General features: G+C 42.3%; 3 protein-coding genes across 6 annotated transcripts in view; all 3 read left to right on the top strand.

The window, feature by feature from the left end:
* The first annotated feature begins 415 nt into the window (after nt 1–415).
* Nucleotides 416–6522, top strand: LOC110505578 (uncharacterized protein C8orf88). The gene is made up of 7 exons (XM_036936091.2): nt 416–869; nt 1742–1821; nt 2220–2272; nt 2386–2470; nt 2686–2792; nt 3005–3057; nt 3311–6522. The coding sequence occupies exons 2-7, from the start codon at nt 1743–1745 to the stop codon at nt 3318–3320; spliced, it is 387 nt and encodes a 128-aa protein (XP_036791986.2). The 5' UTR covers nt 416–869; nt 1742; the 3' UTR covers nt 3321–6522.
* An 813-nt stretch (nt 6523–7335) lies between these two features.
* LOC149984788 (uridine phosphorylase 1-like) lies at nt 7336–15759 on the top strand. Of its 4 annotated transcripts, XM_090186786.1 has the most exons (8): nt 7336–7704; nt 7916–7972; nt 8609–8726; nt 9384–9542; nt 10582–10696; nt 13149–13358; nt 13620–13766; nt 14586–15759. In XM_090186786.1, exons 2-8 carry the CDS (start codon nt 7920–7922, stop codon nt 14738–14740), a joined length of 957 nt encoding a protein of 318 aa, XP_090042912.1. In that variant the 5' UTR covers nt 7336–7704; nt 7916–7919; the 3' UTR covers nt 14741–15759. The 4 variants fall into 4 exon arrangements, with proteins under 4 accessions (XP_090042912.1, XP_090042921.1, XP_090042903.1 ...); XM_090186795.1 differs by lacking the exon at nt 8609–8726 and having other exon boundaries at nt 7346–7704; XM_090186777.1 differs by lacking the exon at nt 7336–7704 and having other exon boundaries at nt 7737–7972.
* Nucleotides 15760–17356: 1597 nt separating this feature from the next.
* Nucleotides 17357–23789, top strand: part of LOC110505648 (stathmin-2) — an 11314-nt gene continuing 4881 nt past the window's right edge. The window contains exons 1-3 of the mRNA XM_036936058.2: nt 17357–17553; nt 20225–20323; nt 23292–23464. Coding sequence (XP_036791953.1) covers nt 17535–17553; nt 20225–20323; nt 23292–23464 — 291 coding nt within the window. The 5' untranslated portion in view covers nt 17357–17534. The remainder of the gene's footprint in view (nt 17554–20224; nt 20324–23291; nt 23465–23789) is intronic.

The following is a 23789-nucleotide window of genomic DNA, read 5'->3' as shown; positions in this document are numbered from 1 at the left end:
CCTACCTACATGTACAAATTAACTAAACTACCTCATACCCTGCACATTGACCCGGTAAGGCTACTCCTTTTATATTGCCTGATTATTTTGTCTTACTATTTACTTTTTGTGCTAATCCCCCCTTTACTTTTTAACTCTGCATTGTTGGGAAAGTGTTCGTAATTAAGCATTTCACGATAGAGTCTACACCTGTTGTATTCGGCGCATGTCACAAATAAAATTTGATTTTTGACAAGGTGTCGATGGGCGCCGTACTATTATGGCTGACCCTCTAATACAACACATTTCACTGCAGCTATCCGGTATATGTGACCATTTTATTTATTTATATATATATGTAAAATTAATCGATAGGTACATTTCTTCTTTCCAGTCTAATGGCCCATGGCGTTGTACCATAGCGCGCTCTTGTGGCATAAACATGAACTTTACTACATACTGACACGCCAATTACATTTATTTAAATAATTGTCAATTATCATGTTTCTGTAACACAAATGTATATTGAAGCAATAAGGCCAGATAACTGAACAGACAGATTTGCCTTTGAAAATGTGCAGCAGAACTTTTAAAGTTATTTTATCAAACGAGTATTGTAACGGTGAACATACCGATACTTGGATGATAAAGCAGGAAAACGTCGTTTGATATCAGTATGATATTCTAACAATTTGTTCTGCACGGATTTCAATAGGGAAAGATTGCGTCCGTAACCCGCTCTTATCCGCTCGCGTGTATTTCGTTCGAAACGTTACTTTGCTGCGCGTCTGGTGTTGAACCTTTGTGACCACAGCAGAAACGGCACCTCATCAGTGTGGCATCTCTCGGAAGGGAAAGGCACGCCTGTGTCGCCGAACATACAGGGTCAGGTAAATATGACCTAGACACAATAATGGTAGCCTGCTAGGGTTTTCATAGTGAACAGAACTTGAGAAACTTTTTTGTTTGTTTGTTGCCATGATAAATAAATTACGGTCAGCATTATTCGGAAAAAAAAAAAAAAAATGGACAACGATAACTTAGCTAGCTAACGTTAGGTGGCAGCCATGGCTATTCAGCCAGCCGCCTAGCGATGATGGGAATGCTAGCGCTGAAAGTTTTCACCGAGATACTGCATCCATTTAGTAGCTATTTCACCCGAAATGACTGTCCCAACTTAACAACTAACTTAGCCAAGTTCAATTGATTAAAACCCATAAATCAAAGTTGATAAAGCATAGCTAGTTTTTTATAACGTTATCCGTTGGATTTCTAAGGGGGTTGCCAGTGCTAGCTCGCTAGGCTTTTTGGAATTAGCAAATCAGCTGACTGGGAGAGTTTTTAGGATAGTTTAACTCATCTGTCAAATTATCTGTTGCTAGTTTATTAAAAACAACATTCACATCTTATGTAACACGCCCAGGTCAAAACATCAAACTTCCTAGAATAATAAACTTATATATCACCTTTTTATGGGGGCAAAACGAATCAATTCAAGTCAACACTTCAGCTTTTGCAGTGCTGATGAGCGAGTGATGAAAGACCTGAGGTCATGTTTTTATCAAATGTGGTGGGTGACACGCAGCACTTTGAATTAGCTTGAGTGACCATCTGTGCCGTCATAATCATACACTTGTCTCTCATTGTAGCGTGACAATCCGAGCAGGCAAGAGCACAAACAGATCTGGGACCAGACTAACTTTAAATAGACTTGACCATGACATCCTAAGTTAGACGGCTTCATTACACTTTGCTGTTACAGGATGGAGGTGTCGAGGAGGCGGATCTTACAGAAGCACCTGCAGCCAGCCAGACCCCTGCGGCGCTGCAGTACTGACCAGGGTAAACTTAACTGGACTAGTTCACTCTCTCTCATGTTCAACTGTCAACCTACACGTCTTGCTCCTTTTTAAGTCATCCTTGGCCCAATTTTATGAAGTGTGATCCTCACAAACAGTCATGGACTAAGAACAAAAATGAATGAATGTGTCGGCTAACAGGCAGTATTCAGGATCCGATTCCCTACCTACCCTTCTACCCAAAGTGTGTTCTTGCTCCCTCCCTGTTATATTTAAAAGCATAGGATTGGTGTAGGCAAAGGTTGTCAGTTTCTACGATATTTCTTACTCAAGTAAATTCCTTTTTAGTCGATGAGGGGAAGTGAGTGAGTGAGTGCACACTTCAAAAAGAAGGGTAGAGAATCCAACTGCAGCCAGTGTCCCACTTTCTCTTTTATACAGACCCCTGCTTTAGAAATGAGCCATCTGCGTGTGGACAAGCTGGAGAAAAAACAGTGAGTGATGCATAGTTTTACCCAGAGAACTGACAATTACTTGCTCGGATAAGTAGTCAGTCTATAAGATAAATCTATTTCTTGCATTGACCATGTTTTTATCCTGTGGAAAGATTAACAGCATTGGAGTGGAACAGTTTTTTGAAATCCTCCATCTCCATACTCAGACACCACAAAAAGACTCCACCCCAACTAAAGGTAAGCTATCTATCTATCTATAGAAGTGTGAGTTGCAATGTTTGAATTACTTTAGGCCATAGATGTGTCCCAAATGGCACTCTTCCCTATAGTACACTACTGTTGACCAAGGCTCAAAGGAAGTGCACTATATAGGGAATAGGGTGCCATTTGGGACACAATCCACATGTTATCGTGTATGGATGTTGACTGATTCAAGTGATTCTCTCTCCTAGTGAGGATATCTTACACTAGAGACTTCCTGATTCAACTGGCCAGTTCCCCCATTGCCAAAAGAAAACCGGACTTCTTACCAGAACATCCTGTTGTTTTGGAAAAGGCGGTAAGCTCGTCATTCGACTCGTACTCAATTATGGCTTGTTTAGTCGTTCCTTTATTGAATCAAGAGTAAATTCAGAAGCCTCTCCTTTTGATTTACCTTTCGTATCACTTGCCAACCTGCTCAGTATGTTTACCTTTAACCTGTTCTCAGTGCCATAGCTTAACGTGGCTTATTGCAAATTCCTGATATTGAATGTTCATTCATTTCCACAGAGAGAACCTGGTGTGCCGTGGTTGGAGAAGAGGTTTGATGAAGACAATGAAATGTAAGTAAAAAATACAAGTGTGTCAATGAACTTGCCTGGTGCGAAGATACATTTGTAAAGAATATCTACAGTTATTAGGTGAAGATTTTAGAGATTCTGTGAAATCAGACCAAAGTGTTTTCCTTTACCACAGCTTCTGTAGAAGTCAATAAAGCTTTTTTTTTTTTGGTGCAATATCTATTTTAACACAATTTTTAGAAATAATGAATGATTTATTAATCCAACATGTTTGTGTGAATATTTTCTCGTTTAGGCTTGCCTAGGCTAACATGGAGCCAGGAAGTCTGGTTGCTGCTGCTGCTTTTCAAACCACACACCACTACAACTTGCTCTGCCATTGAGTGGTATACCAACAACAACAAAAAAATCCCAGAACACCACAGGCATGGGATACGTCCCAAATAGCACCCTATGTCCTATTTAGTGCACTACTCTTGACCAGGGTCGATAGGGTTCAGATCATAAACAGCCATGACCATGAGAGTTGTAAGCGAGAGGTATATCTTTTTTTTTTTTAGTTCCTTTGACAAATGTTGGTTCCTTTGGTGGACACAAACCTGAAAATGTACCGTAGCCTACATGTTTTACATTGTGTGTTTCAGTCTAAAATAATAATGCATGATTGAATGATGTGCCTTGATGCTAACAAATGCCCCTTGCACTGTGTGATGTTTACATATGGCATAATGCTAATAACGCCTCAGAGGAGACCATTGACTCTTGAGTAACCTTACAACGACCTCCCAAGACCAACACTACATTCATTTAACCCTTTCACTTTTTCATATGTTGGAGTATGGGTGTTTTAGGTTTGATATTGTCACTGAAGCTTGATTATTGACTTATATCAACTAGTTGAATGTTGAAGTATAGGCCTGCTGCATAACTTGTCTGTACTCCCCCATTGAAAACTGTTGCTTGAAATGATTCGGCTTCTAAGCCCGCCTTTGCACACTATCCTTCTGAGGGTCAGTCCTCTAGTCACATCAAATAGTACATCTCTCCCCCACTTCTCTGAGGGTCAGTCCTGTAGTCACATCAAATAGTACATCTCTCCCCCACTTCTCTGAGGGTCAGTCCTCTAGTCACATCAAATAGTACATCTCTCCCCCACTTCTCTGAGGGTCAGTCCTGTAGTCACATCAAATAGTGCATCTCTCCCCCACTTCTCTGAGGGTCAGTCCTGTAGTCACATCAAATAGTGCATCTCTCCCCCACTTCTCTGAGGGTCAGTCCTGTAGTCACATCAAATAGTGCATCTCTCCCCCACTTCTCTGAGGGTCAGTCCTGTAGTCACATCAAATAGTGCATCTCTCCCCCACTTCTCTGAGGGTCAGTCCTGTAGTCACATCAAATAGTGCATCTCTCCCCCACTTCTCTGAGGGTCAGTCCTGTAGTCACATCAAATAGTACATATCTCCCCCACTTCTCTGAGGGTCAGTCCTGTAGTCACATCAAATAGTACATCTCTCCCCCACTTCTCTGAGGGTCAGTCCTCTAGTCACATCAAATAGTGCATCTCTCCCCCACTTCTCTGAGGGTCAGTCCTCTAGTCACATCAAATAGTACATCTCTCCCCCACTTCTCTGAGGGTCAGTCCTGTAGTCACATCAAATAGTGCATCTTTCCCCCACTTCTCTGAGGGTCAGTCCTCTAGTCACATCAAATAGTACATCTCTCCCCCACTTCTCTGAGGGTCAGTCCTGTAGTCACATCAAATAGTGCATCTCTCCCCCACTTCTCTGAGGGTCAGTCCTGTAGTCACATCAAATAGTACATCTCTCCCCCACTTCTCTGAGGGTCAGTCCTGTAGTCACATCAAATAGTGCATCTTTCCCCCACTTCTCTGAGGGTCAGTCCTGTAGTCACATCAAATAGTGCATCTCTCCCCCACTTCTCTGAGGGTCAGTCCTCTAGTCACATCAAATAGTACATCTCTCCCCCACTTCTCTGAGGGTCAGTCCTGTAGTCACATCAAATAGTGCATCTTTCCCCCACTTCTCTGAGGGTCAGTCCTGTAGTCACATCAAATAGTGCATCTCTCCCCCACTTCTCTGAGGGTCAGTCCTCTAGTCACATCAAATAGTACATCTCTCCCCCACTTCTCTGAGGGTCAGTCCTCTAGTCACATCAAATAGTACATCTCTCCCCCACTTCTCTGAGGGTCAGTCCTGTAGTCACATCAAATAGTGCATCTTTCCCCCACTTCTCTGAGGGTCAGTCCTGTAGTCACATCAAATAGTGCATCTCTCCCCCACTTCTCTGAGGCTCAGTCCTCTAGTCACATCAAATAGTGCATCTCTCCCCCACTTCTCTGAGGGTCAGTCCTGTAGTCACATCAAATAGTACATCTCTCCCCCACTTCTCTGAGGGTCAGTCCTGTAGTCACATCAAATAGTGCATCTCTCCCCCACTTCTCTGAGGGTCAGTCCTGTAGTCACATCAAATAGTACATCTCTCCCCCACTTCTCTGAGGGTCAGTCCTCTAGTCACATCAAATAGTGCATCTCTCCCCCACTTCTCTGAGGGTCAGTCCTCTAGTCACATCAAATAGTGCATCTCTCCCCCACTTCTCTGAGGGTCAGTCCTGTAGTCACATCAAATAGTACATCACTCCCCCACTTCTCTGAGGGTCAGTCCTCTAGTCACATCAAATAGTACATCTCTCACCCACTTCTCTGAGGGTCAGTCCTGTAGTCACATCAAATAGTACATCTCTCCCCCACTTCTCTGAGGGTCAGTCCTGTAGTCACATCAAATAGTACATCACTCCCCCACTTCTCTGAGGGTCAATCCTGTAGTCACATCAAATAGTACATCACTCCCCCACTTCTCTGAGGGTCAATCCTCTAGTCACATCAAATAGTACATCTCTCCCCTACTGCACTTTTTCTCAGTTTATTCTATAGTAGTTAAACGTGAATAACGGCTGTGTAAATTAGCACAGAGTTAGCGAAACCCGCCGCCTTGACTTGCCTGTGTACATAAGGGGTAGTAGTATATAGTAGTATTATATAGTAGTATAGTAGTATATAATGCGACTTGTGTTCGGAGACTGTTGTGGTTCTAGTGTGGAATGGGAAAATTGAATGCCTGTTTATTTTTGAAGTGTATTTATTTTATTTATCCTTATTTTGTTATAAAAGCTATTTGCCTATCGAGGCTTAGTCATAATGGCGGGCTTCATTCCAAGATGTTGGCTTTTTGTTGATACAAGGCTGAGAGGACTTTCCTATGCTAATGTAAAGGGACTGCCAAAGTGTAACCATATATTTTCAGATATGCAGTAGGTTAAACATTGATTTTGACTTTCAAGTTGCACATTGTGAAGATAGCCTATTTAATTTAGTGTACTATGGTGCACATCGTCTCCTTGCTCCAAGACGTATGAGCTGATCTGGGATCTGCCCTAATAGCCCTGTACATTTCTGTGCTCTTATTAAAAAATAAAAAATGTATGACAAATGTTGTCTTGTGAAGTGTCATTTTTACACCAGAAGCAGCTCAAATGCGGACTATACCTCAAATTCGAACCTTGCATCATCAAAATCTGTAAAAATTAAACCTCGCCATGTAATCCAGTTTACATGTAAGACTAAAACAGCAATTTTAGTCACACTGCGTAAAGGAGAAACCAGAGACAATAACCATTCTAGTGGTCATTCACTGGTGTAAAAACTGCGCCAGTGGTGCGCACAGATCCTGTGTAACATCTCCCCTACTGGCGTTTTGATGTTCATGAGTTACGTCTACAGTGAGTCCAGTCAGATTAATATAATAGTTCGTTTTAAAACGTTTACATGTTTTGCAAGAACGATTTTCCTAATCATGTTTGCATGGACGCATCTGAAATCAGGCTACCTGATGGGACTTCAATAAATTCCAAAAATTGCCAATAAACGTTCTACCACCGAAATCATGTTATTTTTGCCAAGTCTATTTGATTCAGAGTTGGGACATGAAGTTTGTATGTGAACTATTTGTAAATTGCATAATTCCAGAGTCACTCGCGCATAAGAAGTGGGTTGCGCTACCGGTGCTAGCACATGCGCAGATCAGATACTCCGATTAAACTGTTTTATATGTGATAATTCGAAAGATTGCTAAAAAACTAAAATCAGGGTTTAATCGGCGTATGCTTCTATTTGGAATTTACGAAGATTAAGATAAACAGATTAAAGTGTTTACTTGACTATTGCTGTACTCGGCCAACTGCCACAATCCGTTTAATATCGAATTATTAGTGCGCATGTAAACGTACTCACTAGTGACACCTTCATATACAGTCAATGGCAGGGTCATCACGAGTTGCCACAGCCACAAAGTCAAATTATGGCTAAACCCCGCCTATTTCTACAATTTATCTTCTTAAAATCGGATGTTAAACCTAAACAGCACTGCTAACCTTTTCATGCCTAAAATTTTAATGAAGACCAAAAACAAATTTTAGTTTTCATGAATTTTTAATTAAGATCTACACAATGTTGACTTTGTGGCTGTGATAACTAGTGACAACCCAATGTCAGTGACAAGTTCCTTAGCACAGCTTTCAATTACTGCATCTTATACATTTACTACATTGCAGATAGATATTTAGGAAACGGGACGCATCTAACGCAGCATATGCGAATCATCCACCTGCTACAGGTAATCTACATATATTCAATCGCTGTTTCTCTGACATACCAGCCGGCATATTTGTGGTAGTAGTCGATGTTAGCCTACAGACTACGATATGGGATACATCACATCCTCGCAGAAACCGATGTCCTATCACTAACTGGACCAGTAGTGACGACATCTATGTCTGAATCTGACAAAGCTCCGGTGGTTTGTGCTTCTTACCTTTTTTTTTCAGGAATATGGCACCAGGACCAGGTTTCAGTGATGAAAAGAATGAGACATTGTGCGAGAGGTACAGTAACATCTAATAAGTAATGGTTGGATCACGTCATTGTCTATAACTATATCATCAAAGTGATTTGATTCGTGTTGTCGTCTGAAAATTAAAATGAATTCAACGTCAACATGACAAATAACACCCGGATAAAGCTTTTACTATTGTACTGTACATTGTACATTGACTTTTGTACTGTAAATTTTACATTGACTTTTGTACTGTAAATTTTACATTGACTTTTGTACTGTAAATTTTACATTTACTTTTGTACTGTACATTTTACATTGACTTTTGTACTGTACATTTTACATTGACTTTTGACAGTAGGCTAACCAATCCCTTTAATCAGTGGACTATATTTGAGTTCATCCGTAAAACCAGGAAACGGCAGAGAGGTGTGTCATCCAGAGAAATTGACTTCCTGCACAGAAGCACGTATCATTGCGCATTACATTACACCCTACAAGGATTAAGGAAAATGACTCACAACCAGGCGATTATATCCTATTGACAAACAGTAACACGAAGACAATGTTGAACATGTCGAACCAAAACCGAATATGCTTCATGAACACGGGCCCAGAAGTTTAGGAGGTCGTCAAATAAAAGACCGGTCTTCCCTAAATGTCCTTGTATGATTGATTTTCTTAGTGAAAGTACTGTCTATGTGCATAACCCACACCTGGATGGGATGAAAGATGACATTCTCTACCACTTTAACCTGGGGACCTCCACACACAACCTGCCTGCCATGTTTGGCGATGTCAAAGTAAGATTACTGATTGATTCATTAGGTTACTAGCTAGATTGCGTCAGTAAATGGACATTCATAACATCTTATTTCCTGCATTCAATAAGGTCAGCTTTTCTGTATTCCTCACACATTGGGCTGGTTTACCAGATTCAGATTAAGTTTAGTCCAGGACTAAAAAAACCTTTCAATAGAACATGTGTTTTAATCCAGGACTAGGTGTATATTGTATTGTTGTCTCTACCTTCTTGTCCTTTGTGCTGTTGTCTGTGCCCAATAATTGTTTGTACCATGTTTTGTGCTGCTACCATGTTGTTACCATGTTGTGTTGCTACCACGTTGTTGTCATGTTGTGTTGCTACCATGCTGCGTTGTCATGTGTTGCTGCCTTGCTATGTTGTTGTCTTAGATTTCTCCTTATGTAGTGTCTCTCTTGTCGTGATGTGTGTTTTTTCCTATATTTTAATTTTTAATCCAAGCCCCATTTCCCGCTGGAGGCCTTTTGGTAGGCCGTCATTCTAAATAAGAATTTGTTCTTAACAGACCTGCCCAGTTAAATAAGTAGAGTAGGAATAATCTGTGTTCAGGAAAGCAGTCCTGTATTTCTATTGATGTTTTGTATTCCTTCCCAGGACGTTAACATTTACGTCGTCTGCTCTTATGTTCATGTCTCAGTTTGTGTGTGTTGGGGGCAGTCCCTGGAGAATGAAGTCCTTCATAGAGTACATTGCTGGAGAGCTGAGTCTGGAGGACCCCAAGGCTGAGTACCCCAACATCTGTGCAGGAACTGACCGCTATGCCATGTACAAGATTGGCCCCGTGCTGTCCGTCAGCGTAAGTGAAGAAATACAGTACCACTAGCCATTTCAATCACTTCTGCTTTATTATAGAGTCACTAGATGTTAGTAGGTTTAACACAGGTTTCAATCACTTGTAGTTTATTATCGAGTCACTAGATGTTAGTAGGTTTAACACAGGTTTCAATCACTTGTAGTTTATTATCGAGTCACTAGATGTTAGTAGGTTTAACACAGGTTTCAATCACTTGTAGTTTATTATAGAGTCACTAGATGTTAGTAGGTTTAACATGAGTTTCAATCACTTGTAGTTTATTATAGAGTCACTAGATGTTAGTAGGTTTAACATGAGTTTCAATCACTTGTAGTTTATTATAGAGTCACTAGATGTTAGTAGGTTTAACATGAGTTTCAATCACTTGTAGTTTATTATAGAGTCACTAGATGTTAGTAGGTTTAACACAGGTTTCAATCACTTGTAGTTTATTATCGAGTCACTAGATGTTAGTAGGTTTAACATGAGTTTCAATCACTTGTAGTTTATTATAGAGTCACTAGATGTTAGTAGGTTTAACATGAGTTTCAATCACTTGTAGTTTATTATAGAGTCACTAGATGTTAGTAGGTTTAACACAGGTTTCAGTCACTTGTAGTTTATTATAGAGTCACTAGATGTTAGTAGGTTTAACACGAGTTGTATCTCAAATGGTACTCTATATTGCTCTACTTTGGACAAGGGCTCTGGACAAAGGCCGTCACTAGGTAATATGCTGCAATTTGGGACGCACTCACAATGTTGCACCTTTGGGTGGAATTGTAATTGATGTCCTGGGTTTGAAAGGTAATATAAAGTAATAGAGAAGGTTTCTTTGTAAAATAAATGAACGTGTCAGTGTAGCAGTGTGTTCTGCCGAACAGACTGAATTGAGTGGCTTAATCAGTGTCGTCCTTCTAACTCAACCGCGTTGCCATGAACTAGTGCAGACGAGGTCGCCACGCTATCTGACGTGAGACTGTGGTGGTGGAATGTGGTACATCTATGACATCACGTGTCTCTCTCTCTCTTTGTTTTTCAGCATGGCATGGGTATCCCCTCCATCGCCATCATGTTACACGAGCTCATCAAGCTCCTCTACCATGCTCGCTGCACTGATGTTACCATCTTTCGCATTGGGACCTCCGGTGGATTAGGTAGGCCTAGAGAGTTTGTTTAGACGTTTTCTGTCTGGTTGTACTTCTCAAGTGCTTTGGATATGATTTAATTCCTTTCTGATTAACCACAGCACATCTGCATCCCACTGTAGTCAAACTAGTGATAACACTCATATGGGATGTTTCAATCAATCAATCAATCAAAGTCCTTTGATTAATCTAAAGATGTGTTCCAAATGGCACCCTATTCCCTATGTATGTACAGTGCCTTGCGAAAGTATTCGGCCCCCTTGAACGTTGCGACCTTTTGCCACATTTCAGGCTTCAAACATAAAGATATAAAACTGTATTTTTTTGTGAAGAATCAACAACAAGTGGGACACAATCATGAAGTGGAACGACATTTATTGGATATTTCAAACTTTTTTAACAAATCAAAAACTGAAAAATTGGGCGTGCAAAATTATTCAGCCCCCTTAAGTTAATACTTTGTAGCGCCACCTTTTGCTGCGATTACAGCTGTAAGTCGCTTGGGGTATGTCTCTATCAGTTTTGCACATCGAGAGACTGACATTTTTTCCCATTCCTCCTTACAAAACAGCTCGAGCTCAGTGAGGTTGGATGGAGAGCATTTGTGAACAGCAGTTTTCAGTTCTTTCCACAGATTCTCGATTGGATTCAGGTCTGGACTTTGACTTGGCTATTCTAACACCTGGATATGTTTATTTTTGAACCATTCCATTGTAGATTTTGCTTTATGTTTTGGATCATTGTCTTGTTGGAAGACAAATCTCCGTCCCAGTCTCAGGTCTTTTTAAGACTCCATCAGGTTTTCTTCCAGAATGGTCCTGTATTTGGCTCCATCCATCTTCCCATCAATTTTAACCATCTTCCCTGTCCCTGCTGAAGAAAAGCAGTCCCAAACCATGATGCTGCCACCACCATGTTTGACAGTGGGGATGGTGTGTTCAGGGTGATGAGCTGTGTTGCTTTTACGCCAAACATAACGTTTTGCATTGTTGCCAAAAAGTTCAATTTTGGTTTCATCTGACCAGAGCACCTTCTTCCACATGTTTGGTGTGTTTCCCAGGTGGCTTGTGGCAAACTTTAAACAACACTTTTTATGGATATCTTTAAGAAATGGCTTTCTTCTTGCCACTCTTCCATAAAGGCCAGATTTGTGCAATATACGACTGATTGTTGTCCTATGGACAGAGTCTCCCACCTCAGCTGTAGATCTCTGCAGTTCATCCAGAGTGATCATGGGCCTCTTGGCTGCAACTCTGATCAGTCTTCTCCTTGTATGAGCTGAAAGTTTAGAGGGGCGGCCAGGTCTTGGTAGATTTGCAGTGGTCTGATACTCCTTCCATTTCAATATTATCGCTTGCACAGTGCTCCTTGGGATGTTTAAAGCTTGGGAAATATTTTTGTATCCAAATCCGGCTTTAAACTTCTTCATAACAGTATATCGGACCTGCCTGGTGTGTTCCTTGTTCTTCATGATGCTCTCTGCGCTTTTAACGGACCTCTGAGTCTATCACAGTGCATGTGCATTTATACGGAGACTTGATTACACACAGGTGGATTGTATTTATCATCATTAGTCATTTAGGTCAACATTGGATCATTCAGAGATCCTCACTGAACTTCTGGAGAGAGTTTGCTGCACTGAAAGTAAAGGGGCTGAATAATTTTGCACGCCCAATTTTTCAGTTTTTGATTTGTTAAACAAGTTTGACATATCCAATAAATGTCGTTCCACTTCATGATTGTGTCCCACTTGTTGTTGATTCTTCACAAAAAAATACAGTTTTATATCTCCATGTTTGAAGCCTGAAATGTGGCAAAAGGTCGCAAAGTTCAAGGGGGCCGAATACTTTCGCAAGGCGCTGTATATATTTTTATTTAACCTTTAACCAGGCAAGTCAGTTAAGAACAAATTATTATTTACAATCACGGCCCTATGGGACTCCCAATCACGGCCCTATGGGACTCCCAATCACTGCCCTATGGGACTCCCAATCACAGCCCTATGGGACTCCCAATCACGGCCCTATGGGACTCCCAATCACGGCCCTATGGGACTCCCAATCACGGCCCTATGGGACTCCCAATCACGGCCCTTTGGGACTCCCAATCACAGCCCTATGGGACTCCCAATCACGGCCCTATGGGACTCCCAATCACGGCCCTATGGGACTCCCAATCACGGCCCTATGGGACTCCCAATCACGGCCCTATGGGACTCCCAATCACGGCCCTCTCAATCACAGCCAGATATGATGCAGCCTGGATTCAAACCAGGGACTGCAGTGACGCCTCTGGCACTGAGATGCAGTGCCTTAGACCGCTGCGCCACTCGGGAGCCCAAAAGTATGGCCCAAAAGTAGTGTACTTTATAGGGAATAGGGTGCCATTTGGGACACAAGCCTAAAACAAGCCATATTTGCTGTACATTGTCCATCCACTCTGTTCCCCTTTCTGTCTCCAGGCCTCGAGCCTGGCACGGTTGTTGTCACCAAGCAGTCAGTAGACGCCACCTTCCTGCCCAGGTTGGAGCAGGTCATCCTGGGGAATACTGTGGTACGCAGCACGGACCTGGACCAAGGTCTGGCTGAAGAGCTGCTCCAGTGTAGCATGGACCTGGGTCAATTTGAGACGGTCATCGGAAACACTATGTGCACAATGGATTTCTATGAAGGTGTCGGTTGTTACACGCTACTTCACTTGTCTGCTTGTTGTCTCCGAATCTGTCTTTTTTTATAAATGTTATGCTGTGTTAACTTCATACCCGATCTGTCTGTGCCCCTGTCAACTCCATTGCTGTCATTGTAAAGCCCAACATGTTAGGCATGACAACGAGTGAGTTGGCATGATGGCACAAACAGACTGGCACTCAGGTTATATGGATGTGCCCTACTAGAGTTACTGTGTGTATCTAGCTGGTATTTTGTGTGTCCAGGACAAGCGCGCCTGGATGGGGCCTTCTGCTCCTACACAGAGAAGGATAAACAGGACTACTTGACCAAGGCCTATGAGTCTGGGGTTCGGAACATCGAGATGGAGTCTTCCGTGTTCGCTGCCATGTGTAAACTCAGCGGTCTGAAAGGTACTGGTACTGGTCGGGTGTAGTTGTAGTAGATAGTGATGATAGTACCAGCCGTATTAGCAGTGTTGTTTGCTGCCATGTGTAAACTCAGCGGTCTGAAAGGTACTGGTACTGGTCGGGTGTAGTTGTAGTAGATAGTGATGATAGTACCAGCCGTATTAGCAGTGTTGTTCGCTGCCATGTGTAAACTCAGCGGTCTGAAAGGTACTGGTACTGGTCGGGTGTAGTTGTAGTAGATAGTGATGATAGTACCAGCCGTATTAGCAGTGTTGTTCGCTGCCATGTGTAAACTCAGCGGTCTGAAAGGTACTGGTACTGGTCGGGTGTAGTTGTAGTAGATAGTGATGATAGTACCAGCCGTATTAGCAGTGTTGTTCGCTGCCATGTGTAAACTCAGCGGTCTGAAAGGTACTGGTACTGGTCGGGTGTAGTTGTAGTAGATAGTGATGATAGTACCAGCCGTATTAGCAGTGTTGTTCGCAGACATAAAGCTTTTTTTTTAAATAAAGAAACAAAACCTTTGACTTTATATGCGTTAAAGATGAAATAAAGATGCATATGTATTTGAATAGATGTATTAAATATATGTGTTTTTACATCATATTCATTCCCTTGAAGGTCCTAATGTTGAACCTTTTGGTAGGATCAAAGTTCTGTATTGTGTTGCTGGTAAATAAATAGGCTGGTCCTTGATCTGTTTGTGTTGTCATGCCAACTCCCTGTCTCATGTTCGAGGAGTTGACATGACACTGTAGCAGACTGGCACTCGGGACTAGTAAATAATCAATCTCTGTCCTCTGTCACTGTGTCCCTCTGAAGCGGCCGTGGTGTGTGTGACGCTATTGGACCGTCAGAAAGGTGACCAGCTGATCAGCTCTCATGAAGTTCTCCACAGCTACCAACAGCGTCCTCAGATACTGGTCGGTCACCTGATCAAGAAGATGCTCCAAACCTCAGCCTCTAGCAGAAGCTAGGCTCTTGCATTTTAGCATTCTGATGTTATGTGACTTATGAACGGCCTCTTGTACACAGAGTATACAAAACATGAAGATCACTTTCCTAATATTGAGTCGTCCCGTCCCCGTCCCCCCTACATAACCCATTCAAAAGGCACGTTTGTCTTGCCCATTCACCATCTGAATGGCACACGTAGACAATCCATGTCTCAATTGTCTTAATGTTTAAAAATCCTTCTTTAACCAGGTCTCCTCCACTTCATCTACACTGATTGAAGTGGATTTAACTTGTAACCTCAATAAGGGATCATATCTTTCACCTGGATTCACCTGGCCAGTCTGTCATGGAAAGAGCTTAAGCTTAATGTTTTGTATACCTGGTGTAAGTGTAATTTAGGGCAGCACTGATTCACAGTCATTCATTCCATATAGCCTGGCTGCTTTCACTATGGATTTTCGCAATCATTCTCAATAGCAATCATTGACCGTATAGAAGCCATATAGAAGCCAATATATATATATATATATATCTATCATATCTATTGTTTCTGCATTGTAGCTAAGTGTAACCAAATTAGTATAGTAATCATGAGAAACATCAAACACACCTCTTACCTGACACTACCTCTGTTTTTATACCAAATAAACCAATGCTGAGCGAAGTAAAGTAACTTGTTCCATAAGTTGTTGCTTTGTGTAACATTAGAAAATATATTATACACAGTTTGTTTTTTAAAACTTTTTTTTAACTCCAAGCCTTTAAGATTAATTGTTTTGTTTTAATTCACCAGTATGTATATTTTAGTTTTATATGCTGTAGCTATGGTAACGAGCAAGTTATGAATATTAAAGATAAGACTTCTCTGCACCTCTTTAGCTACTTTGAAGACTTCTCAACACTGCATTGTACTGTACTATCAAATGTTGCTCTGAAAGCACAATCATACATTCAACGTGTCGTCCTGTTACTGAGAAAATATGTAACTGAGTGCTTCTAATGTCAACCAATTGGGTAATAAAACCACAAATACTGTAAATATTTCAGTGTGATTAAAATGGGTTTATGTCATCAACCTTAGGAAGCAGCTAATGGGGATCCTTAGTAAGTACATGTCATCAACCTTAGGAAGCAGCTAATGGGGATCCTTAGTAAGTACAGATACAGAAGCCGTCCCTGTACGGGAGGTTTCCTGGACACAGATTAAACCTGGACCTGGACGTAAAAGCAAGATCAGTGTAGACTCTCCATGGAAACTATCTTTATAGTCCAGGACTATCTGTGTCCGGGAAACTGGCCCACAGTGTCGGGCAGGCCTTGGATTTTCTGTCATGCATGACTCATGTCCCTAGCAGCATTGCCTTGTCTCATTGATAAATGCACTAATTCTCTATACCAACATTGTGATGATGCTCCATGTTTCCCCTTTTTGGCTGTGTCTGAAGCCATTCACAAGGTCTGGTAGCCTATAGCATACGTGAGCTAGGGGCGCGTTCAAGTGGGACCTATGAATATGTTTAGGTCATGAATGCGTTCCATAGGTTTATATACTGTAATATACACTATATATACAAAAGTATGTGGACAGCCCATCAAATTAGTGGATTCGGCTATTTCAGCCACACCTGTTGCTGACAGGTGTATAAAATCGAGCACACCGCCATGCAATCTCCATAGACAAACATTGGTTGTAGAATGGCCTTATTGACGAGCTCAGTGACTTTCAATGTGGCACTGTCATAAGATGCCACCTTTCCAGCAAGTCAGTTTGTCAAATTGTTGCTCTGCTAGAGCTGCCCTGATAGAGCTAGCCTGGTCAACTGTTCAGTAAGTGCTGTTATTGTGAATTGGAAACGTCTAGAAGCAACAACGGCTCAGCCGCGAAGTGGTAGGACACATGAGCGCACGAACGGGACCGCCCAGTGCTGAAGCACGTGGAGCGTAAAAATTCTCTGTCCTTGGTTGCAACACTCACTACCAAATTCCAAACTGCCTCTGGAAGCACAATCAGGACAAAAACTGTTCGTCGGGAGCTTCATGAAATGGGTTTCCATGGCCAAGCAGCCGCACACAAGCCTAAGATTACCATGTGTAATGCTCAACCTCACTAATGCCCTTGTGGCTAAATGGAAGCAAGACCCCACAGCAATGTTCCAACATCTAGTGGAAAGTCTTCCCAGAAGAGTGGAGGCTGTTATAGCAGCAATGTTCCAACATCTAGTGGAAAGTCTTCCCAGAAGAGTGGAGGCTGTTATAGCAGCAATGTTCCAACATCTAGTGGAAAGTCTTCCCAGAAGAGTGGAGGCTGTTATAGCAGCAATGTTCCAACATCTAGTGGAAAGTCTTCACAGGAGAATGGAGGCTGTTATAGCAGCAAAGGGGGGACCAACTCCATATTAATGTCCATGATTTTGGAATGAGATGTTCAACGAGACGGTGTCAGCACACTTTTGGTAATGTTGTGTATTTGTAAGTATTTAAACATTTCAAATAGAATACTTTATTCGTTTTTCCTCAAAATGTACCTCTGTAACATTTTTACTGTAGGCTATTCCTACGGTACTACTAGGCCTATTATATTGCTGTGGATGGAATGTCTGATCTCGACGAGAGATGCGCGTCAAAGGACGGAGGGTGGCCAAGCAATCTGCTCATGCGCAGAGACGCTCATAATTCAACCGCTCCCATCTTCCAGCTCGCTCCGCACCTCTCATCCTGATCTCAGCCCCCGGTCTTGTCTTTTTCGCTGACACAGTGCCTTAAAACAATATATTCGCCCTTCAGACCATAGCCGCAAAACACCCGCAGACAGCCATGGCCAAAACTGCAATTGGTAAGGATGCGAGTAAGATTTTTCAGCATGGATTATTGTTAAGAGTTTGTTATAGGGATGGAGGCTGAGATCTGCGCGGACACCTGCATCGTCCTCATTATTTTATTACAGTATATGGGCCCGTAGGGACGGCAGCCAAAAACTGCTCTTCTAGATTGGACATTTTATGAATGTTATGATTTTATATCAAGTGTAAGATTTATTTTGGTTAATATGTTGGCGCGACTGTTTTTTTTCTTATTTATAGTGGTTTTATTTACAACGCTGCACCTACTGCTGGTGATACGGCGGCGGCTCTAGTAGAAGCATAATGCAGAGAGACCCCACCCAATACACCGGTTTGACTACCATTTCAACACAGCTTGACAGGCTGAGATATAATTCCTTTTTTCATTTATGTACTTTTATGAGTATACTCATATAACGGTTATGTCGCTTGTTTGAGCTCGAATATGATAGAGAATCAATTTTAGGTGAATGAAAGGGGCGTGCTGACAACGCATTGAATTCAGTGGTTCATTTGTTGGGCTACAATAGTTAGTAATGTATTTGTTACCGTGATTTGGCTGATATGTATTAGGATCATTTGGCAGTTTTGTGTGTAAATGTGGGCTACATTTAATATATTAAACAAAAAGTATAAATGAATAAGGGCCTTGTCATCAATATCAGCCATGATATGCCAATGCAAAACAAGGCCTAGAGTATTTTGTTTTAGTGGAGGATTCTACACTGAATTAAACTGTTCTATGTCAATATAACACACAATAAAGGGGGAGAGAAAACTATTTGTTGCTTTATCTCTTGTTTGACATTTTTCTGAGTTGTTTCTTAGTGGATCTGTAAAAGTGATTGATTATCCAAAAGAGTTGATTCTCTTTTCTGTCTGACAATAGAATTAGCCAACACTTAAAAGGCATGGGCCTACTTCCTGTTCTCTGATCTCTGTTTTGCCTAGAAATATTTGCTCTTGGGCTTCCATAGTGCCGGAATGTATTCTATGTTCAGTAGGGCCTATATTCTATCATGGAATGGAAATGGATCCATGCAGTTCCATAGGATCTTCGTGATTCTGATGACATGTGGCAGCAGGCTGTGTTGAGCAGTGAGCCATGGCACGCAGGTGTAGCAGGCCGCCAGACAGCAGGCTGGGATAGTGGCCAGCCCTGCAGCAATGGTCCGCTCCACACGCTGCTGGCCTTTGCAGCAGTTGGCTAATCAGTATTGACAATCTGCAGTCTTCTTCGGACAGAGCTCTCTCTCTCTCTCTCTCGCTCTCTGATGCTGTACCTTAGTGGAGTCAGGGCTACTAGAACCTAATACAGTAGGGTGATAGTAATACACTAGGTATTTATTTTGGTGTTGGTGTTGAGGTAGAGACTTTGTGTGTGCCCTATGGGGCCCTGATTCAAAGGGTGCCATTTTGAATTTGGACAGAGCCTGTCTCTTCTAAATCCCTCCGTCACTATTGAAGTGATGACTTCCTCGTAATAATGACAATTTAAACACTATGAAGATAGAGTAGCATCTAGCCTTTAGCTAATGCCCATTAGCTTACTGTTATCAGATCATGATAGAATTCATTAATAGAGCTCAAGTTCAACAAAAAATCATGATCAGTTATGGGCTACTCTGGCAAGGCTTTTTATTTTTTTATTTAACTAGGCAAGACAGTTAAGAACAAACTCTTATTTACAATGACGGTCTAGGAACAGTGGGTGCCTTGTTCAGGGGCAGAACCACAGATTTTTACCTTGTCAGTTTGGGGATTCGATCTAGCAACCTTTCAGGCTACTAGCTCAATGCTCTAACCACGAGGCTACCTACCTGCCGCCCCAAGCACTACCCACTAGGCTACCTACCTGCCGCCCCAACCACTACCCACTAGGCTACCTACCTGCCGCCCCAACCACTACCCACTAGGCTACCTACCTGCCGCCCCAACCACTACCCACTAGGCTACCTACCTGCCGCCCCAACCACTACCCACTAGGCTACCTACCTGCCGCCCCAACCACTACCCACTAGGCTACCTACCTGCCGCCCCAACCACTACCCACTAGGCTACCTAACCGCTTTAATACTGTCAGTGTGAAGCAAGCCTGTATGAATGTTCTCTATGGGCCACTCTGGCCCGCACAAGGCTTTAATTCTGTCAGTGTGAAGCAAGCCTGTATGAATGTTCTCTATGGGCCACTCTGGCCCGCACAAGGCTTTAATTCTGTCAGTGTGAAGCAAGCCTGTATGAATGTTCTCTATGGGCCACTCTGGCCCGCACAAGGCTTTATACTGTCACTGTGAAGCAAGCCTGTATGAATGTTCTCTATGGGCCACTCTGGCCTGCACAAGGCTTTATACTGTCACTGTGAAGCAAGCCTGTATGAATGATCTTTATTCCACAGTCAATAAACAGCATAATGACAATGTTATCTCCTATAGGTGCCATTATAGTGTCTGACTTTGGTTGTGTCAAAAATGGCACCCTGTTCCCTATAGTGCTTTACTTTTGCACTATATAGAGAATAGGGTGCTAAAAGCACTATATAGGGAATAGGGTGCTAAAGCACTATATAGGGAATAGGGTGCTAAAGCACTATATTGGGAATAGGGGGCCATTTTGACCTCCTCCACATAGCAGTGTTAAAAGTCTGGTGTGTTTGTATTCCCTCAGCATACAAAGAGAAGATGAAGGAGCTGTCTGTTTTCTCCCTCATCTGCTCCTGCTTTTATCCAGAGGCACGCAACAAGCTGGTCGTCTGTGAGTTCGAAGGTAAGAACCAGGTCACACGAGAGGTAAGAACCAATCAGGATAGGAAAGTTACTACAGATATTGCAGGAGTTTCCTCCTGAAATCCGACATGTCTGTGGTAAGGACAGCTTGGTAGCTGATTATCTCCCAAGGGTGGGCAGGTAAAACGTTTTGTGTTTTGCGTTTAGCCAGTTTGTTGCCCCGGCTCACAATTTGTTTTGAGTATCGTCTTGGCTGAGCTCGTTCGAGGGGACGAGAGTTATAGAAGCGTACGTGAGTTTTTCAAAAAACACGTGAGTTTTAGGAAACTACAAGAAAAATAAAAAAGAGATTGTAAAATAAAAAATATTTAAAAAATAAAAATTATTTACTGTATATATATAAAATACCAGTCAGAAGTTTTACACACCTACGGTTTTTCAACAGGACAATGACCCAACACACCTCCAGGTAACCTCAAAGGCAAAGGGTGTCTACTTTGAAGAATCTTAAATATAAAATATGTTTTGATTTATTTAACACTTTTTGGTTACTACATGATTCCATATGTGTTCTTTCATCATTTTGATGTCTTCTACAATGTAGAAAAGAGTAAAAATAATGAAAACCCCTGGAATGAGTAGGTGTGTCCAAACTTTTGACTGGTACTGTATAGATGGTACAACACTGGTACTGTACTGGTACTGTATAGATGGTACTGTATAGATGGTACTGGTACTGTATAGATGGTACTGTATAGATGGTACTGTATAGATGGTACAACACTGGTATTGTATAGATGGTACTGTATAGATGGTACTGTATAGATGGTACTGGTACTGTATAGATGGTACTGTATAGATGGTACAACACAGGTACTGTACTGGTACTGTATAGATGGTACAACACTGGTACTGTATAGATGGTACAACACTGGTACTGTACTGATACTGTATAGATGGTACTGTACTGATACTGTATAGATGGTACAACACAGGTCCTGTACTGGTACTGTATAGATGGTAATGTATAGATGGTACAACACAGGTACTGTACTGGTACTGTATAGATGGTACAACACTGGTACTGTATAGATGGTACAACACTGGTACTGTACTGATACTGTATAGATGGTACTGTACTGATACTGTATAGATGGTACAACACCGGTACTGTATAGATGGTACTGTATAGATGGTACTGTATAGATGGTACTGTATAGATAGTACAACACTGGTACAACACTGGTACTGTATAGATGGTACAACACTGGTACTGTATAGATGGTACTCCTTTAGTTGGCGTGCCCTGTTTTGATTTCTAGACAAAAAAATCCTTTATCTGTTTTCATTTTGCTCTACTTTATGGTTTACTTCCTGTCTCCAAGTTTGGTGTTGGTTTTCTTTTGTTTGCCTCTTCTTGGGTGAATTTAGTGGGTCTCATGGTGGGTATCTTTTGTGTTCCAGTTGTTGTTGTTGCTAGCCAACTTTTAGTGGACACCCACATGACTGTCTTTCAGAACCCATCCTTAAACCCCACCTGTTTTGTTTTGGTTGTTGGTCAGGGACTCTTTGTTAGTTCCCCCTTTTGTTTGAGTGATATTTTTTGGTTTCCTTGCAGGGGAACGTAACAAAACATTTTTTAATTCCAATGCGTCATTTTTCAGATCAAGTCAAAACATTGTAGTCTGAATTTCACTGTAGTTGACCTGATGCCATTTCAGCTCAATCCAGGAGCCGTGCCCTTTATTGTATTTGTGGATATTTATTTATTGTTTTGGATGTCCTCCTGAATTGAAGAACATTACTTTATTGTCCAAAGTACATGGAAGTCCAACAGAGAACTGTCTCATTGTAGTGAGGTGCGTACTGGTGGCAGAGAAGTCAGGCGCAGGAGAGCGGAAACTGATTTACAACGGTGTCCTTTAATATCCATGAACCACCGTAAACAGAACAATACAATAAATGGGTCAAACAAACACAAGAATGCAATAGGAAGACACTGGCTATCATGTCAATTACCAACCATCCTGGACTGGACTAGACCAAAATTACCAACCATCCTAGACTGGATCAGCGTTACCAACCATCCTGGACTGGACCAACATTACCAACCATCCTGGACTCGACCAACATTACCAACCATCCTGGACTGGACCAACATTACCAACCATCCTGGACTCGACCAACATTACCAACCATCCTGGACTCGACCAACATTAACAACCATCCTGGACTGGACCAACATTACCAACCATCCTGGACTGGATCAACATTACCAACCATCCTGGACTGGACCAACATTACCAACCATCCTGGACTGGACCAACATTACCAACCATCCTGGACTGGACCAACATTACCAACCATCCTGGACTGGACCAACATTACCAACCATCCTGGACTGGACCAACATTACCAACCATCCTGGACTGGACCAACATTACCAACCATCCTGGACTGGACCAACATTACCAACCATCCTGGACTGGATCAACATACTGTAACCAACGACGTCCAAGATATGGAAAAAAGAACAGCTACAATCCATTTGAAACTGGACGCCTTTGTAAATAACTGGACCAAATGGACATCATATATTAACCAAAAAACTACAGAACCTGTCTAAACAACAGACCACAGACCCCAGAAGACGAGAAGACCAGACCCCAGAACACAGAAGACCAGACCCCAGAAGACCAGACCCAATAACTTGGAAGACCAGACCTCAGAAGACCAGACCTCAGAAGACCAGAACCCAGAAGACCAGACCCCAGAACACAGAAGACCAGACTCCAGAAGACCAGAACCCAGAAGACCAGACCCCAGAAGACCAGTCCCCAGAAGACCAGAACCCAGAAGACCAGACCCCAGAAGACCAGACCCCAAAACCCAGAAGATCCGACCCCAGAAGGCCAGACCCCAGAACCCAGAAGACCAGACCCCAGAAGACCAGACCCCAGAAGACCAGACCACAGAAAAAAATAACACATCTTTTCACTTGTTTTCAGACATGGAGGTGAAGCCAATCAACAAACGGGCGTCGGGCCAGGCCTTTGAGGTGATTCTGAAGCCCCCATCCCCGGTGTCAGATGCGGCCCACAGCATCGCTTCGCCTCCCAAGAGGGAAGTGTCCCTAGAGGACATCCAGAAGAAATTGGAGGCAGCTGAGGACCGGAGGAGGGTGAGTAGTAGAACTATAGAACTAGAATGATAAAAACAGCAGGTACACTCTAAGAAAAAAGATCCCAAAAGTGTTCTTCGGCTGTCCCCTTAGTAGAACCCTTTTTGGTTCCATGGTTCTACCTGGAACCAAAATTACTGCTGTCTGATAGCACCTGTTTTTCCTTAGAGTGTATAGAATTCTAGATCTTTGAGTTGGCAACCCCAGGGCCCTGCGTTTTGATATAATCATTAATATCCATATAATTAGAATCAACAGAACAGCTGTCCCATTCAAGTTCATATTCCGTGGTGGATGGATCGGCGGCCATATTGAATGTACCAGT

Source organism: Oncorhynchus mykiss, chromosome 2, assembly GCF_057628025.1.
Source record: "Oncorhynchus mykiss isolate SJ-2025 chromosome 2, ASM5762802v1, whole genome shotgun sequence".
Lineage (NCBI taxonomy): Eukaryota > Metazoa > Chordata > Actinopteri > Salmoniformes > Salmonidae > Oncorhynchus > Oncorhynchus mykiss.
The sequence above is the reverse complement of the archived record's forward strand: the minus strand, read 5'-3'. Positions and strand labels throughout refer to the sequence as shown.

Excerpts from the sequence above, each read along its gene's own strand:
- LOC149984788 (XM_090186786.1), top strand. The coding sequence starts at position 7,920 with ATGGCACCAGGACCAGGTTTCAGTGATGAAAAGAATGAGACATTGTGC. Across the intron at positions 7,973-8,608 it reads AATGAGACATTGTGCGAGAG|TGAAAGTACTGTCTATGTGC; the intron begins GTACAGTAACAT and ends TGATTTTCTTAG. Across the intron at positions 13,359-13,619 it reads CACAATGGATTTCTATGAAG|GACAAGCGCGCCTGGATGGG; the intron begins GTGTCGGTTGTT and ends TTGTGTGTCCAG.
- LOC110505578 (XM_036936091.2), top strand. The coding sequence starts at position 1,743 with ATGGAGGTGTCGAGGAGGCGGATCTTACAGAAGCACCTGCAGCCAGCC. Across the intron at positions 2,273-2,385 it reads GACAAGCTGGAGAAAAAACA|ATTAACAGCATTGGAGTGGA; the intron begins GTGAGTGATGCA and ends TCCTGTGGAAAG. Across the intron at positions 2,793-3,004 it reads CTGTTGTTTTGGAAAAGGCG|AGAGAACCTGGTGTGCCGTG; the intron begins GTAAGCTCGTCA and ends TCATTTCCACAG.